Raw genomic sequence first — 16,564 nt, 5'->3', positions numbered from 1 at the left:
CTATTACATCACGAAAAATGTATTTATGCAAGGGGGACAACAACAAAATATAAAACATATAGATCACAAACCTGAGATGAAATGGTCGCTGCACACTCTCTCGTGGCCTCGTGGTGTCCACGCCGCGGTCGGGTTTTTCTTTCCCTGCTCAAAATCTGACCTTTTTAAGGCTCTAAGCCATGCAGCCCTTCGTCCTGGTTCCGCAGGGATTCTAAAAAACTTCTTTCTACTGCCTTTATCCTTCCGGTTAGTACAATTCAGCGCACAACAACTGGTCGGCATGTTTGCGTTTCCCGCGCGCAACTGGTGGGCGAGGAGGGTTCAGCCCGCCCTCGTCGCCCACCAGCAGCTTTTTGCCTACCATGACGTCACGTGACGTAACCGTGACGTCAGCGCGATCGCTCGTATTGCATTTGGACACACAAAAAACTGTATAAAGTCTTTAAACGATCGAATTAACTTACCTAAGTCGGATGTTCAATGACGAAGGCACTCATCCACTCTTCTACGGGGAAAAATGCGGCTCTGACCAAGAAAATGCGCATTTTCGGGTGTTTTTTTACGTTCACGTGTTCCTTCTACCGTGGCCATGTTGCCTCTGAAATATGAAGCGCCTGTGACCCGGATATGCATGCCTGCACGGGGGTCAAAGTCAGCGTGCACTATTGCGCAATCAGCCGGCTCACGTGGATCGGCGGCGGGCGGGGGATCGTGTTCTATGCCTAGTAGAACCCACGTTCGAACTAAGTGATCGAATTCAGGGCCTTTGAAACAGCCGTGTGGCCCTTTGGGTCGGCAATTTCCGGACCTGAGTGGAGCCTCCAAGGAGGTGATTTTTTTAGAACATGCGAAAATTAATGCGCGCGCGGATGTCATCCATAAAATTAAGACATTGTGGCCTGATAGCAGAGGTCATTTACAGCTGCTTTTATCTGAGGCTATAATAACTGTTGCATTTTTTCCATTAGTTGGAGATAGTAAATGGCCTTTCTGTAATCACCGAGCTCTCTCCAGGCGACGCACAAATTGGTAAGCGATTTTACAATGTCAGGATGTGCGGTGTTCTTACCATAGATAGTCCTCATCATCTGTAGTGACTGTTCATAATAGCTGATCGCCTTTCTGTGATCCCCAAGGTCACCCCAGGTGTTACCCATGTTGTTAAGTGAAGTGGCGATGTCAGGATGTGCAGTGTCCTCACCATAGATACTCCGATTCATCTGTAGTGCCTGTTCATAATAGCTGATCGCCTTTCTGTGATCCCCGAGGTTACTCCAGGCGTTACCCAAGTTGTTAAGTGAGGCGGCGATGTCAGAATGTGCAGTGTCCTCACCATAGATACTCCGATTCATCTGTAGTGCCTGTTCATAATAGCTGATCGCCTTTCTGTGATCCCCGAGGTTACTCCAGGCGTTACCCAAGTTGTTAAGTGAGGCGGCGATGTCAGGATGTGCAGTATCCTCACCATAGATACTCCGATTCATCTCTAGTGCCTGTTCATAATAGTTGATCGCCTTTCTGTGATCCCCGAGGTTTCTCCAGGCTCCACCCAAGTTGTTAAGTGAGCTGGCGATGTCAGGATGTGCAGTGTCCTCACCATAGATACTCAGCTTCATCTGTAGTGACTGTTCATAATAGCTGATCGCCTTTCTGTTATCCCCAAGGTTACCCCAGGTGTTACCCATGTTGTTAAGTGAAGCGGCGATGCCAGCATGTGCGGTGTCCTCACCATAGATACTCCGCTTCATCTGTAGTGCCTGTTCATAATAGCTGATCGCCTTTCTGTGATCCCCAAGGCTACTCCAGATGGCACCCAAGTTGTTAAGTGAGGCGGCGATGTTAGGATGTGCGGTGTCCTCACCATAGATACTCCGCCTCATCTGTAATGACTGTTCATGATAGCTGATCGCCTTTCTGTGATCCCCGAGGTTACTCCAGGCGTTGCCCATGTTGTTAAGTGAGTAGGCGATTTCAGGATGTGCAGTGTCCTCACCATAGATACTCCGCCTCATCTGTAATGACTGTTCATAATAGCTGATCGCCTTTCCATAATCCCCAAGGTCACTACAGGCGTTACCCATGTTGTTAAGTAAGATAGCGATGTCAGGATGAGCGATGTCCTCACCATAGATTCTTCGAGTGATCTGTAGTGACTGTTTATAGTAGCTAACCGCCTTTGTATAATCCCCGAGGTTAAACCAGGCGATGCCCATGTTGTTAAGTGACTCGAAGATGTCAGGATGTGCAGTCTCCTCACCATAGATACTCCGCCTCATCTGTAGTGACTGTTCAAAATAGCAGAGCGCCTTTTCGTGATCCCCAAGGAAACTCCAGGCTTCACCCAAGTTTCTAAGTGAATCGGCAATGTCAGGATGTGCAGTGCCCTCATCATACATACTCCACCTCATCTGTAGTGCCTGTTCAAGATAGCGTACAGCCTTTTTATGATCACCAAGGGTCATTAAAGCAAAAGCCAAGTCGTCAAGTGAGGCTGCAACATCCCTGTGTGCGGTGTTTTCACCATATTTCGATAAATAATTGTGTAGCGTTTGTTCTGTGCATTTCTTGAGATTTTCAAAGTCACACAGACTTTTATACACCTCTGCTTTCAGCTCTGAAGAATTGTCAAAGAAGATTGGTGGTTCTTTTAGGGAATGAGCGTCGGTCAACTGTGATATAAAGTGCTTCAGGGGTCTTTCTGTATAGTAATATCTCATGAGTTGTTTTGGACTTGAGATGTAAAACACTTTCTGTAATTTCTCTTCAATGCCGGTATTGGTCGACATTGACCATAAGACTGACATGTTTTCTACCTGACCACGATTGCTCATGTATGTCCGCAGCCTTAGTTCTGCTGAGATACTGACCAGCACCATCAGGTGGTGTGAGTTCTCACTATCGATGACTCCACTGTTTCTTAGCTCCTGGATAGTTTCCCAGATTGTGGTCGGTTGTATGTTATGAAGTAGTGCCAAAAAGGACACTGCAAGGCTTGAAAACCGATAGATTTCTGTCTTAACATTCCGCAGTTCGGCTGTGAGAGCCTGAGTTTGAAAATTCGATACATTTTCACCCAGTAAATTGATTGCCATTACCAGCGGAACTCTCCCATTATTGTTTTGAAGTTGCTGAGCCCATAACGACCTATACTCATCTACCAATCCCTGTTCTCCTGTGATAAAAGACACATTTCCGAGTATACTAGCAAGATGGTAGCCTTTCTTTAGATGGAGAGTAAGGTCTTCTTTCAGAACGTTGGTCATATTGCTTGGTGTGCGGATGAGTTCGCTTGTTCCCCGGCTGTTTCTACCCCTGCCCAATGGAGTCTTGCATGCATGTGGCATGGCTCCATCGAACGCAAAACCGCGCGGTGTTACTGAGTCATAGAACCAGCTGTCCAGTGGGTCGTCTGAGTAGAAATCATTAAGAGACTTAATCGCCATGGCAGGGAGGATGGTCTCACCTAAATTTATCACCTTCAGATGCAGATAATGTGTGAGGTTACGGAAATAAGTAACATTTTCCTCAGTTTCCTTATCTACCAAAAGGGCAAACTCCAGATCAGAGTAGGGTGTTACCAATCCTGTGGCTTGTGAACCCAAACCTATCATGGCGTACTTACAGGGAAGGGGGTCCATTACCCCCATGCATTCATCTACAAGGCCAGCTATGAACACTTTACGCTGATGAACTATTGTCTGACACAATGCTTTGATTGCTTCCACTCTCTTCATCTCGACATCTTTTATCTTTGGGTCCTCGTCATCAAGGCTATAAGGATCTACTTCTTGTTCAATTCTTGTGATCTCTTTTTGTACATAGTCCCTTTCCGCCTTCAGGATCAACTTGTGTTTCTCTGTATCATCACTGTCTACCTTCTGTTCGATTTTTAGGACTTCCTTAACAAATGCATGAGTTATTTCCTTGATTGCTTCCTCAATATCTTCTCTACTCGATCTTACCAGTGCTGCATTACAGAGTGCTGCAGCCTTGGTGAAGTCGCCTCCGTCCTTTGACTGGATTCCTCTCTTGAGATAGACTTTGCCTAACATGTACAGGGTCTCTACCTCTTCCATGTGTTCACCTGTAAGTTACACATCATCATTTGGATGTTTTACTTCTTCGTAGTGATTTTATATCTGCTGTGTGCATTGTTAAGTAACTCTACTTCAGGCCTTCTAGACTCACTAGAATGGCTCCCAGTAGCTGAACTGCACAAAAAAGGCAAAGCTACTCTCGTCTACAAGGCCCTGAACGGTTTGACCCCTCCCTACATCACTGCAATGTTCACACAGCTATCACATGTTCACACACACAATACCCGCCTCAGGGCACAAGGCGGTCTTCAGTTGCCCAAGACTAAACTGGAATACTGAAGACGAGCCTTTTCATCTTTTGGGGCGGCACTATGGAACTCACTGCCACAACATATAAAAACAGCCAGAACGCTGGCGATTTTAAAAAAACCTTTATGCACGTAACATTGATATGCAAATTCAATCCTTATTTTAAATTTGGCTTCTTTCTGTTATGTTTCCTGTGTACCTACTGGCTGCAAAATACACCCGATATTATTATTATTATCATTATTATCTCACGTTAAGGTTAAACTTTTGATTCACTCATTTGGCAGTATGGTTTTATGTTACCTAAGTTAAATCTGGTTTTGTACAATCTTTATGTTTATGTTACATAAGTAATTTGGTCTCAAAGAACTTTATGTATGATTATGTTATTGAAGTTAATTTGGTTTCGTTGAACTATGTATGATTTATGTTCGGGTTCTCCCCCTAGGGGGCTTTGAAAAACGCCGTCAGGCGACATGCTATATACCCTGGTTAAATAAAGACTTAATAAAAAAACAAAGACTTAAATTAACAACTTTGTTGTTAAAACCACACGATGGCCGTAGTTATCAGTGTATCTATCCGTAGTTCACAGATCTGCGGTGAACATAGTTGGGTGTGTCGAAAAGAATCATTTAGGATCACGGACTATTTACAAGCATTTACTTTAAAATTCTTTGAACCAAAGACTCACCTTGGATATGAACAGACTTGAGCGCAGCTGCAAAACTTTGTTCTGCCTTGTCCAGGTCTCCAGTCTGCAGGGCCTTGCAGCCATCCTGTAGATGTTCTTCGTATACACTGTAAATATGTCGTCATCAGATAAAACTATTACGAAATCTATCATTCGAATCGTATTTAACTTGTAGAAAAGCGCATCTGAGATAAAAGTGAAGTTTTAGTAACCGTGGATGTCAAATGTAATAACACAAATTTTTTAATTGAATTATTCAAATGCATGGATTCCCCGTCATCTACCATTTGGGTATTTTAGTACTTTTATCTATTGTACAAATGAAGTATCTATTGGCACATATTATATCTATCTAATAGTATGTTGCCCTCTTTCTTAGCTACATCGGTCACATGTTTGAAATTCCTATGACGAAAAAAAAATTCACTTTCAAATTTCAAATACCACACGGTTCCTCAAAAACTGCTAGGGGGCCCAAAGATATACCATTTATTCATAAACCCAAGAGGCATCTACCATAAAGGGGCATCTCCAGAGAACGGAATAAGGAACCGGAATTTTTGCTGCAGTACAGCAAGCCACCGGAAGGTCCGCAATCAACATACACTTTGTTTTTGCCCACACATACCCAAATACCGAAAATCATCAAGCTTCTTTAGTTGTCTGCGTATATTTGCATTAGCATACAGGTTAGGCTCATCTCTTCAGTTTTTGAACGAATCAAAATGCAGAGAATTTACAATTAAGAGCCATTTTAAAACCCTCAAACCACCGTAGCTATTTTGTGACGTAGATTACCGTATGGGGTCAAAACTGACCCCAAAACGTTTTGTGCAAATATATTTTTTTATGTGACTCTTTTGTGATGTGTATATATGTATAGTTTCTTTAATCTATGAGGGACATTCTGACATGGTTAGGTGAGAATACTTCTAGCTCATGATCATAATTTATGCAAAAGATAATGAGGACCACATTTTGCACAGACGCTATTCAGACCGGGAAGGAGGTTTTTGATGCCTGTACCAACTTCAATGCCGTATAGCGCCTGAATGACTTATGGTAGGGCCACCAAACTTGGTAACTTTTTAAGAAATGTTAAAAGCAAACATTTTCAGTGAACAAAGTATGTTCATCATTTTTCATGTTGCCATGGCAACGGAATTCTGACAGACATATCTATTACGCAATTTTCTAATTTTGTATTAAACTTTTATGTTTTGTTGTTTTCTTGGCAAATAACTGTTGTTAATCACATCTTATGAAAGTCAACGTTAATTCCATGACTCAATATTCATAATTTATGCTAATTTGATGACGTCATCAGTCAAAATCCAAGATGGCGGCCGATATTACCTAGATGACATCATAATGTCGTCATATAGCATGATAATGGCACAAAAGTTGTTACAGTAATTCTGGCTTACATGTACATCATTCTCTGAAAATTTAGTGATCCTACAATAAGTAGTTTAGGTGTGGGTAACAAAAGTTTGTTCAACCCTCAAACCACCGTATGGGGTCAAAATTGACCCCAGACGCATGTTAATATGTGTCATTATGAAATTTCTGGTTGAAAACAAATTTCCTCCCATGAGTTTGTTTGTATTTATGTCTTATAACTTCTCATATTACGTTTTTACAGAGATTGGCCCATTTTTGATTAAGTTATTATAGAAAGTTTATGTATGGTCCAGTGGGGTCCAAATGACCCCAGCATTTTTTTAAACAAACTTTTAAGACCAACGCCTAAACTGCTTATTGTATGATCACGAGATTTTCAGAGAATGATGTACATGTGCAACGAAATCATGGTGACAAGTTTTGTGTTATTGTCATGTTATATGACGACGCCATGACGTCATTTAGCTTAAATCGGCCGCCATCTTGGATTTTGACTTATGACGTCATCAAATTAGCATAAATTATGAATACTGAATCATGAAATTCACGTTGAATTTTATAAGATGTCATGCAAAAGTGTTATTTGCCACGAAAACCTTACAACTTGAATGTTTAAACCAAAATTAGAAAATTGCGTAATAAATATGCCTGTCATGCCATGGCAACATGAAAAAGTAATGAACTTTTTTTATTCACTTAAATTGCTTGCTATCAACATTGTCTCAAAAAGGACCAAGTTTGGTGGCCCTAGCATAAGCTATTTAGGGGCTATGTGACTTTGAAGTTGGTGCAAGCATAAAAAAAACCTACCCGGTCTGAAAAGTGTTAGTGAAAAATGTGGTCCTCCCGATCTTTTGCATAAATTATGATAATGAGTTAGAATTATTCTCACCTAATCATTCTCAAACTGTTCCACGTAGATTAATGAAGCTATACATATATACAAATCACAAAAAGAGTCACCAAAAAACTGTATTTGTACAAAATGTTATGGGGTCAGTTTTGACCCCATACGGTAATCTACGTCACAAAAAACGTACAAAAAACGTACCTGTGTGGACGGCGCATTCGGTCATTAGTATTGTCACTTGAGGTTGCAGTTGAGAAGGTAGAGATGTGGTCCTTTCGTTTTTGCACGTCTTGTTGTCGTTGTGTCCGAGTTGACTTCTACAAAAACAAATGGAGACCCATGAATGATTAACAGGTGGGCAATCGTGCGTGTTATCTAATACATAATTAAAACTTTGATGAATGGTCAAATGTAATATAAATTTCCTCACGTCACGCCAACCTAACAAAAAGTGTATGTTGTAAATATGGTGACTCGTTGTTTATTGGGGGCTTCATTGACTACATGGGCCCAATATAATAGAGCATGTCATCATTAAGCCGTCATCATCCTCTACGAACAGACCAAACACTGTGAAAATATATTCACGACTTCTAAAACTATCCTTTCCTCAAAGATACAGAACACACTCACCCCGTATCATAGCGGAAGCAAACAAACGAGAGTTCGTAGAGATCATACCTCCATGAAATATTCTGATTATACAAATGACTTTTATATCTGCATAATTTATGCTTCCTGTCACCGCCACAAAGGCCTGCCACTGCCAATAGCCGCAGCTAGGTACTCATTCGCGAACACCTGAGTTAAGTGAGGAAAGTCGTGTAAAGTGCCTTTCCCAAGGGCACAAGATCGGTGACACGACTGCCTGATTCGAACTCAGGACCTCTTGGGCCTGAGACCAACGCGCTGCCGATTGCGCCACGCGGTTCCATTTCTCAGGCAGACATTCTACTCCTGTGGCGGTGAAGGACACTTTACCAAGGATTGCGCGGAGTACAAAACGCGCAAGGTAGTTCTTTTGTCTCGTTTCATTATTAGATGGCAGGCTACGTTAGCGAGTGGCGAGCCTTTGAAATTCCCCCATTTGTCCTAGGGGCATGTTCGGGCATGACGCACCCGCCTTGACACACAAGTCAGGGGTAGGAGGAGACGGAAACTCCAAACAACAAAGCTACATCTGCTGGGGTGGGGGGGGCTTACACGTTGCAAACAGTTGCCCCTGTAGGACTTAGTGCGCCAGTGGACGAGAGGGTGGAGAAGGAAGTGCACACCCCTCCTTCACCTTAAAAAGTCACGTGCAGGTCAGGCAGACGGGTCGCCTAACCCACCCTGTCTGCCTACCATTGTCTTCCGAGACAGACAGAGGCCAACAGCCAACACATTTTTGCTTGCTTGTGTACACCTTTAACTAGCTAACACAGGTCACAATGTTGACAATCGAATCATTTACTACGTGTACTAAGAAGAATTAGGACACTTTCACATTAATTATGCAAACTGAGGGCTTTTGGGTATCTTCCACCTGTCACAAACTACATATGTTACATGTATTTGAGTCCAATATTAAAAAACACTAGATATCGATTTTACTCATTTAGTATGCAAATTAAGTCCAATTTTGCATAATTTGTACTTCATTATGTACATCTGTACCACAGATACCTGCATGCTAAATATCATGGAAATCCATTGTTCCTATGTTCCGTTATGCTCCTTTGAAGATTTTGACAAAAACGCCCCTGCAGTTCCAGAGCAGTTAGGGGCCCCAAACATACATCACTTCTTCCGTATATCACAATCACATTCGCATATCTTCTGCCACAAAAAAAGGAAGTTCTGCTGCTGTGCCAAGGTCACATACCAGGGGCCCAAAATTGACCTTTACCAACCCCTACCCACATACTAAATATCGTTGAAGTCCATCAAGTGGTTCTAATGTTATGCTGACCAAACATATCCGGATATCCGGAAACACACACACATACAAACACACAAGCCAAAAACTATACATCCATTTTTCATGGAGGTAACAAGATGCATAGATTGTCTTTATCGTTAACACTCACTTTTTTGCTTTTTGCGGCGATGTCCTGCCTGATTTTTGCTGTGAACTGTAAGCGATGGAGAATAACAACTGTTCCCTGAACGTTGTTACACCGCGCCAGTGCCGTGTTGTACAGAGCAGTAGCTTTGGTCAAGTCTCTATTGTCTCCAGTTTCTGTTCCTCTTTTCAGGTACACGTCACCGAGGCTTTTGATCGCTTCTGTTTCTAACATGTTGTTCTCGTTTACTATTCCCTCTACTATTAATTGTGCGTATCCAACCAGCATGGAGTCTGTGTTACCACCGGCAGCCCGTTTCTTGTCGAGGTTTTGAAACTTCAGAGCCACCTTTGCAGGTGTAGTCGTCTCCTTGTCTTCAGTTTGTTGTTCCTGACCCTGTGACCCCTTTGACGTCACCCCTTGTAAAAGTCTCTCCGCGTACTCGTATCGGTGTTCTATACCATCCCCCTGATCCCGATAGCCACACCGGACCATAGCAGCCACGTAAAGCGCCAAGGCCATGTTGAACCTCCCTACATCCTTCTCGAGTCTTCCCTTCTCCAAGTTCACGTCGCCCAGACTTTTGAGAAGCTCCACTTCCGCCAGCCTGTCCTTGTCAGCCACGGCGTCCACCAGGGCACGGAGGTAGCCTGTCTCCGCACGGGCTAGTCCGTACCTCCTGCCCTTCGCGTCCGCCTCACGGAGTTTCTCACAGACCCTCAACATGGCGGAATTCGTACAGGAAGTTCTACTTATATCCACAGGTACCGATGTCCTTGTTAGCTCTATTTGCCTGACTTGAATACAAACACATAATGCTCGTGTCAACATTACGTTATTGTCAGTTCAAAGGTTAAAGGTGAAATGCACTAAAAAGAAAGCTAAAACATATCAGGTATCGTGTCTACCTGCATAAATGTACTTAGTGCTTAGGCCAGGCCAAAAAATCACCCGTTGTTGCAAGACTAGTCCTGAAAGAATCATATTTGCTCCCCCAAAACAAACAGAGTTTTCGCCTACCCTGACAATAGATCACCGTCATGGACATCGCCTTGCGTTGTCCAGCGATGTCTGAGCTCAAAAGAACTGCTTGCTTCCTGTTCACGCCGCAACGAGTTCATCATTCCAAGGCAGTGATGTAGTCAAGCTAACCTGTTTGTTTAAGTAAGGTCTGGTGTTCTGACGTCTTCAGTTTATGTCATTTACATACAGTAAAGCGAGAAGGTATTAGCTGCATCGGGCGAGGGTGGGGGTTGTGTGAGTGGAGTTACAAACCTGCCATGGGATTCCCCTGTTGTGAAAATACAGAAAATGACGTGGCAGTTTCAGAATGAAGTCAGATATAGAGAGATTACATGTAGTATTACATGCATTTGTTTGACCAATTACTGCATTTCGCAGCAGCTGCACCTTACCCATGCCAGTTTTATTTCGTGAAAGATAGTCTTTAACTGAGATCGTAGCCCGGGAACATACCTATTCTGTGCCCCCCCATCCCCCCTCCCCGACCCCATAGATCACCTGTCCCATCCAAGACAATCCAATTCGAATTTCGATATTTCGGTGGTAACTTCAGTTCACTGAATCCAGTTTAGATTTTGATACAATTAACTGTACAAGTGTCTGTATTTCATTTATTTTAATCTTCATATCTAGAATACTTATCTTATTTTGTCCATAATCATTACTCAATGTTATATGAAATAGATCGTTTTCACAGAACGTTCGAAAACCGTTCGATCACTCGTGGGCGCCATGTTGGATGATAACCTGGATGACTAGAACACAGAACGGCACGAGCAAAGTTACTTGCGGGTTCAAGTGTGCTGTTTTGGTCTCCATTCTGTGAATCATTAAGTGATGTAGTCAAGGTTAGATATCAGGACAAAGTTGCAATAATACGTCTGGATCTATATACTTTTAAAAATGACACTTTTTTCAACGATCTAATGCTGGTGCCGATCGCGAGGATTTACTTTTGCGGTAGCGGGAAATGGAGTGTTCGCGGTGGTTTAGAGTTCGCGGTGAAGCGGCCTCGCAAAAACCGCGATCATTCACTGTACCTGGCCCGCTACCCTGGGTGATATCCTTTCACTGACAGGCGGCGTGCAGAGGACTAGCTACCAATCCCCACCGCATGCGCGCACGAGCTGGCCCTCACTGTCCACTTGCCTAACAAGGGGCAAGATGTAGCACTTCCCCGACCCTAACTTCGTGAGGCAAGCGGATAGTGGGGGCCAGCGGGATAGTGGTATTAGATAAGTTCGTGCGCGCGTCTTTTTTCCGTATTTTGGCTTTGTCAACATGTGTATTAGAAAGGTCTGTTAACAAAATTACAATTCAGTTGATCAACTAACGTTAAACATACGAATCAGGGCTGCTAGAGCTGACGTTATTGCGACAGACTGTAACGTTGCACTTAATACTGAAAATTCAAACTCTGAGAATGCTTAGCACATGTTTTGTCAGATGCCAAATTGCGTTTAGTGCCCGTCGCGGCATGGAGGTGACAGAAGTCAGAACTCGACCATGCCAGACTTGTAGAAACTTCCCTCGCCACAAGCGCAAAGCTCGCTGGAAGACACGCCACACTTTTTCGATTCAATACTAAAATCGTGCGAGATACGGAAGGGGCTGTCAAAGTTTTGTGTAAGGGTGCCGTCACACGTGCGTATATCTGTTATACATGTAGACCTTACGAAAGTCTCTGTACTTTTGTCGTGTCTCAATAAAGAATCTTTATCAAAGTTCGTATGAGGTCCCTATGGAATATTTGTCTCTATCAGGCTTCACATATCTCACTGGGAAAAAGCAGAAATTAAACAAATATAGACACTCAGATAACATGCTAGAGAAGTTAGTTGGCCGAGGGAGTATGGCCCGCGACCTAGCTAACTCCTCTGGCATGTTATCTGTATATATTTGTCCAATTTTATTTTCCCAGCGACCTGTGGAGCACGGTGGGGGCTAAGAATTTCATACGAACCTCATACGGACTTGAATGTATACGCATGTGTGACCGCATCCTTCAGGTGCAGTCACACGAGCGTATATATCAAGTCCATATGAGGTCCATATTGACATTTTTACCTTCGCCAAGAAGGTCATGTTATGGTTAGAAATTTTTTTTGTGTCCCAGTATATAGGTCAATCTCAAATAACTTTGGTCGCTGTGGATGGAATGTCGCGATATTTGGGATTTGAGTTGCGGTTGCGTATAGCAAGGTTTTGTACGAAAATGGTACTGTTGGCGCTTTCTGTCGTGAGTGCAGCGGGGTGAGTGTGTGTGTGTGTGTAGTTGCGTACAAGATAACTTTTGACGCTGTGGATCGTTTTGCATTATATTCGGTAGTTATTTAGGGATTTGGAAAACGACGGTCAAATTCGAAAATGGGCATCCTGTCGACAAGTTGCGGTACTGCAGCGGAGTGTCGAAGTTGGCGTTATAGTTATCCTGAAGTGTCAGGTTTACGATTTTTGGGTAGTGGATACGTCTCTGGGCAGGGAGTAAGTAGTGCAAATTTTGGCCTCCTGGCGGCTTGTTTTGTACTGCACCGGGCGATTTTGTCATTATCTTTGGTAGAGTATAAGTCTAGGAGGGGTTGGCGGATTTGCATTATTTTTGGTATGTACATACCTTAGGTAATGATTAAAATTATGAAATGTATTGTATGCAAATCAGGGCTTAATTTACATGATAATTAGAAGAATGTGTAAATCCTTAAATCGACCTCTTTTCTGGACAATCAGTGCTCAGTGTCTCTAACTACATCTGTGCTCCAGGCTTGGTAGGTCATGACATATTTGTGTCAGCAAAACATAGATGTTATTGTTGCAAACACATTGTTTATTAGTTCTCACTTTGCAAGCGCCATGTTGTTTGTTTGTGCACTATGGGAAGGGGTTTCTCCATTTTGATGTGAAGGGTTATTTTCCCCCTTATTTTGGTGATGCTTATGTGGCAGGGAAAAGTGGAAGCTTGGTGGTTTGTGGCCTTTTCATTACCTTCGCCAAGAAGTTAAGATTAAACTTTTGGTTAAGGCTTAAGCCATAGTGTTAGTGAGTCTTTATGTAGGTCAACAGTATAACTGGAGATCTGATTGATGGATTTTCATGATACTTGGTATTGAGTAGCGGTCGCAGAAACAAAGGTTGAGTTTGAAAATGGTTCGCCCGGTATCTTCCGTCGGTACTGCAGCGGGCTCTGTGTGAGTGTGTGTGAGTGCGGATAACATAACTTGAGAAGCTATAAAACCTTTAAGTCATTGATAAAAGCATTCTCCATAACAACCCTTGATTGTCTGGCCAAGGTATGTGTTCCGTGGAACTCTAGTTCTTCATATGATCATACCAGTCGTATGCACAATACACACCTCACCTCATACTTTTAGGTAAGGGTACTGGGCCGTGCTGAGCGTAAAACTGACACAACGATTGAGATGCGCGTGAGAGGTGTATTGTGCTCGTTAACACGTGTAAGTTCCGCATTGACATGTTTTGTCTTGCCTTAGGTAAAGTTTGCGACTGAAGAAATTTTTGTTTTGTTCTACCAGCTACACAACCGTGGGTAAAAAAAAGTTCAAATTTCGTTCCTCGTGAACAAGCCAAACAATTTTTAATCCTCGCTTGATTATCGACAGAACATCGGGGGCAGTACTGGTGAAAATATCATTCACAGCTCAGGACGCGATGTGCCGTGTTTTATGAAGAAGAAATAGAACAAGCTTGCTGACATTTTCGTGTAACATGGTATACGTCCATGACATACACTGTACCAGAAACCAACTTTCTCCCAAAAAATTAAAAAAAGCATGCACAAACTCCGCGGCAGGGCTACTGTTGGTGGGCTGGAAGGAGAGTGGTTTAATCAAGTTATTAAAAAGAGGACGGACTGTAGGTAATGTTGTTGAATAGAAACGGCGAGTAGGCCGTATCCTGTGTTTATGGAACTCGCAGTTAGCACGGCAGACATCCAGTCCGTTTCTGAATAAAAAAGGCTTCTTTTTTTCTTTCCACGTACGAGTCCACCACGTGCAACACACAGCCGTGTGCAGATCGGGCCGCTTATCATCCAACATGGCCGTTCGAACGCTCGAACGCGACTGTGACGTCATTGTGAAAACGATCTATACAGGAATAAAAGACTTATTGGTTGTGATAGTATGTTTTGTCCCTTCAATTATTCTTACATGCCCACATTTGGATTTTGCCCAAAGTTCTGTAGCAGTAGTGTGTATTTGTGTCTGATATTGTGTGTGAATATAAATACTTTTCAGTACCAAGAACAGGTCACATTTTGAGCAATTAAGCCTTCATTTGAACGTAAGAATCCCTCAAGCAGTATATGCACGTTTATGCATATATTCACCTAGAAATTCATACTAAAGCTGGAATCATCCGCGCGCTGTCAAAGAAGCCTCATTCCGTTCTTCAAGTCATGGCTCAAAAGCGTCTCCTAGCAATGTTTATTACAACTGCAACAGTTCGAGGTCGACTGCAGGCGTCGGTTTGGTGCAAAGAGTCCCGTGGTCAGACAATGGGAGTCCATCTGTGTTCGGTTAAGTATAGGTGTGTTACTAAATCACTGAGCGCGCACATGGTGTGATACTAAATCACTGAGCGCGCACAAAGCGATTGGTCTTCCGCAGAACTGTTGTAGTTCTAGTACGCATTGCCAGGCCATTAAACTACAGGGGCCTATTTTGTTTTAGGACTTTGAAAGGGAATAAGGAGGTGGATAGGTATGGGTTGGGAAAAGGAAGGTCAAGTTCGATAATGGGCCTCCTAGAGGTGAGTTACGGTATTGCAGCGGAGGTTAAAAGTTGGAAGTAACGTGTTCCTCATGTGCCAGGTTCATCATTTTTGGGTAGGGGATACGTCTTTGGGCAGGGAGTAAGTTGTGTAAGCTTGGTCCCAGCTAGCGGCCTGTTTTGAACTGCAACGGGTGTTTTTATTATTTTCTTTGGAAGGCATTGTTTTTGGCTGAAAGGTACTTTAGATAATAATCTACATGGTGAGATGCATTAAATTGTAATCAGTGGCCAGTTAACAGAAATAAACAGTGTTTTCTATATTTCTGTTAAACCATCTCATTTTGACCTATAGAGTCCGTTCCTAGACACCATGCGGATGTTTGTTGCCATTGTTTAGAATTGATTTTAAAGTTTTGTAATTATATGTCTAGGACATTTGATACTTCAGAAATATTTGTAACACTGTTTCAACTTGATAAATATTTCCCTGGTCCTGAACTTTGAAAATATTCATGGTGTGGAATTGGATACTTCTAATGGTTTCTAAATAATGATAGCAGCATTCTACCATTATTTACCATTTTCTACCATTTTCTACCATTTTTTGTAAATGGTTCAGTGGGCTGGCAGGATAGCAATTCACACATCCTTGCAAAGTATGATTGGGTGCCATGCAACAATGGCCCACCACAAAGGATCCACCAGTGCCCAACAGTGAAATCTAAAAATACACAGATGCAACAATAGGGCTTACTTTTATGGGGGCATAAATTTTACCATTTGGCAAAGTTTACAAATATTTGTAAATATTTGTAAATGTGAAATAATCACACAGAGGTTTCACAATTATTCTAAATAAAGATATTTTTGCACAGTTACTTTCAAATGTTTCTAAAATATTCAAAGGAATTCAAATAGATGAATATTTTCTTAGTCAATTTTTTGAAAAGAATTTAATTATTGTGGCTCAAATATTCTTTTATTCAAAATAATTCAGGCTAATTATAAATATCGACTAAAAACCCTCATGGTGTCTTGGAATGGACTCTATCTAAGGACACATCTGTTTCTCACATGAGCCCTGATCCTTGTGAGTCTGATTACATCATTCAGTGGACCACTCTATTTTCATCAGCGGGGGAGACATGTATATCGTATATCAACAGAAACATTATTAACTGCACAAAACGACGTTTTAACCACAAGATGGCCATCCGGTGTGTTTTGAAAAGGAGTTCTGTGAGTAAGTTTTGTAGGTGTTTACTCATTCAGGCTACTGAATGAACACAAGACGTGTCAGCTACACTGCATGAAAAAGCTCATTTCCAGGATGGAAACTGACTTACACATTCCTGGAAATCCTTCAAAATCCGGATGTTTCATGCCTGCGAACGAAACGTGTACAGCCCTTTACATGTCCTAGAATCTCGCGGAAACGAACCATTTCTGTGTACAGGACGTGTAAAGGGCTT

The 16,564-nt window shown here is 42.4% G+C and overlaps 2 protein-coding genes across 2 annotated transcripts in view; both read right to left on the bottom strand.

The window, feature by feature from the left end:
* Positions 1-418, bottom strand: part of LOC118407928 (peroxynitrite isomerase THAP4-like) — a 5,727-nt gene extending 5,309 nt beyond the window's left edge. The window contains exon 1 of the mRNA XM_035808502.1: positions 72-418. Coding sequence (XP_035664395.1) covers positions 72-282 — 211 coding nt within the window. The 5' untranslated portion in view covers positions 283-418. The remainder of the gene's footprint in view (positions 1-71) is intronic.
* A 4,506-nt stretch (positions 419-4,924) lies between these two features.
* The window catches only part of LOC118407920, a 28,172-nt gene continuing 16,532 nt past the window's right edge, over positions 4,925-16,564 (bottom strand). The window contains exons 2-3 of the mRNA XM_035808494.1: positions 7,496-7,611; positions 4,925-4,943 (exon numbers count right to left, since the gene is read on the bottom strand). Coding sequence (XP_035664387.1) covers positions 4,925-4,943; positions 7,496-7,611 — 135 coding nt within the window. The remainder of the gene's footprint in view (positions 4,944-7,495; positions 7,612-16,564) is intronic.

This window comes from Branchiostoma floridae, unplaced genomic scaffold (genome assembly GCF_000003815.2).
Source record: "Branchiostoma floridae strain S238N-H82 unplaced genomic scaffold, Bfl_VNyyK Sc7u5tJ_1499, whole genome shotgun sequence".
NCBI lineage: Eukaryota > Metazoa > Chordata > Leptocardii > Amphioxiformes > Branchiostomatidae > Branchiostoma > Branchiostoma floridae.
This window is presented reverse-complemented; position numbering and strand designations above follow the sequence as displayed.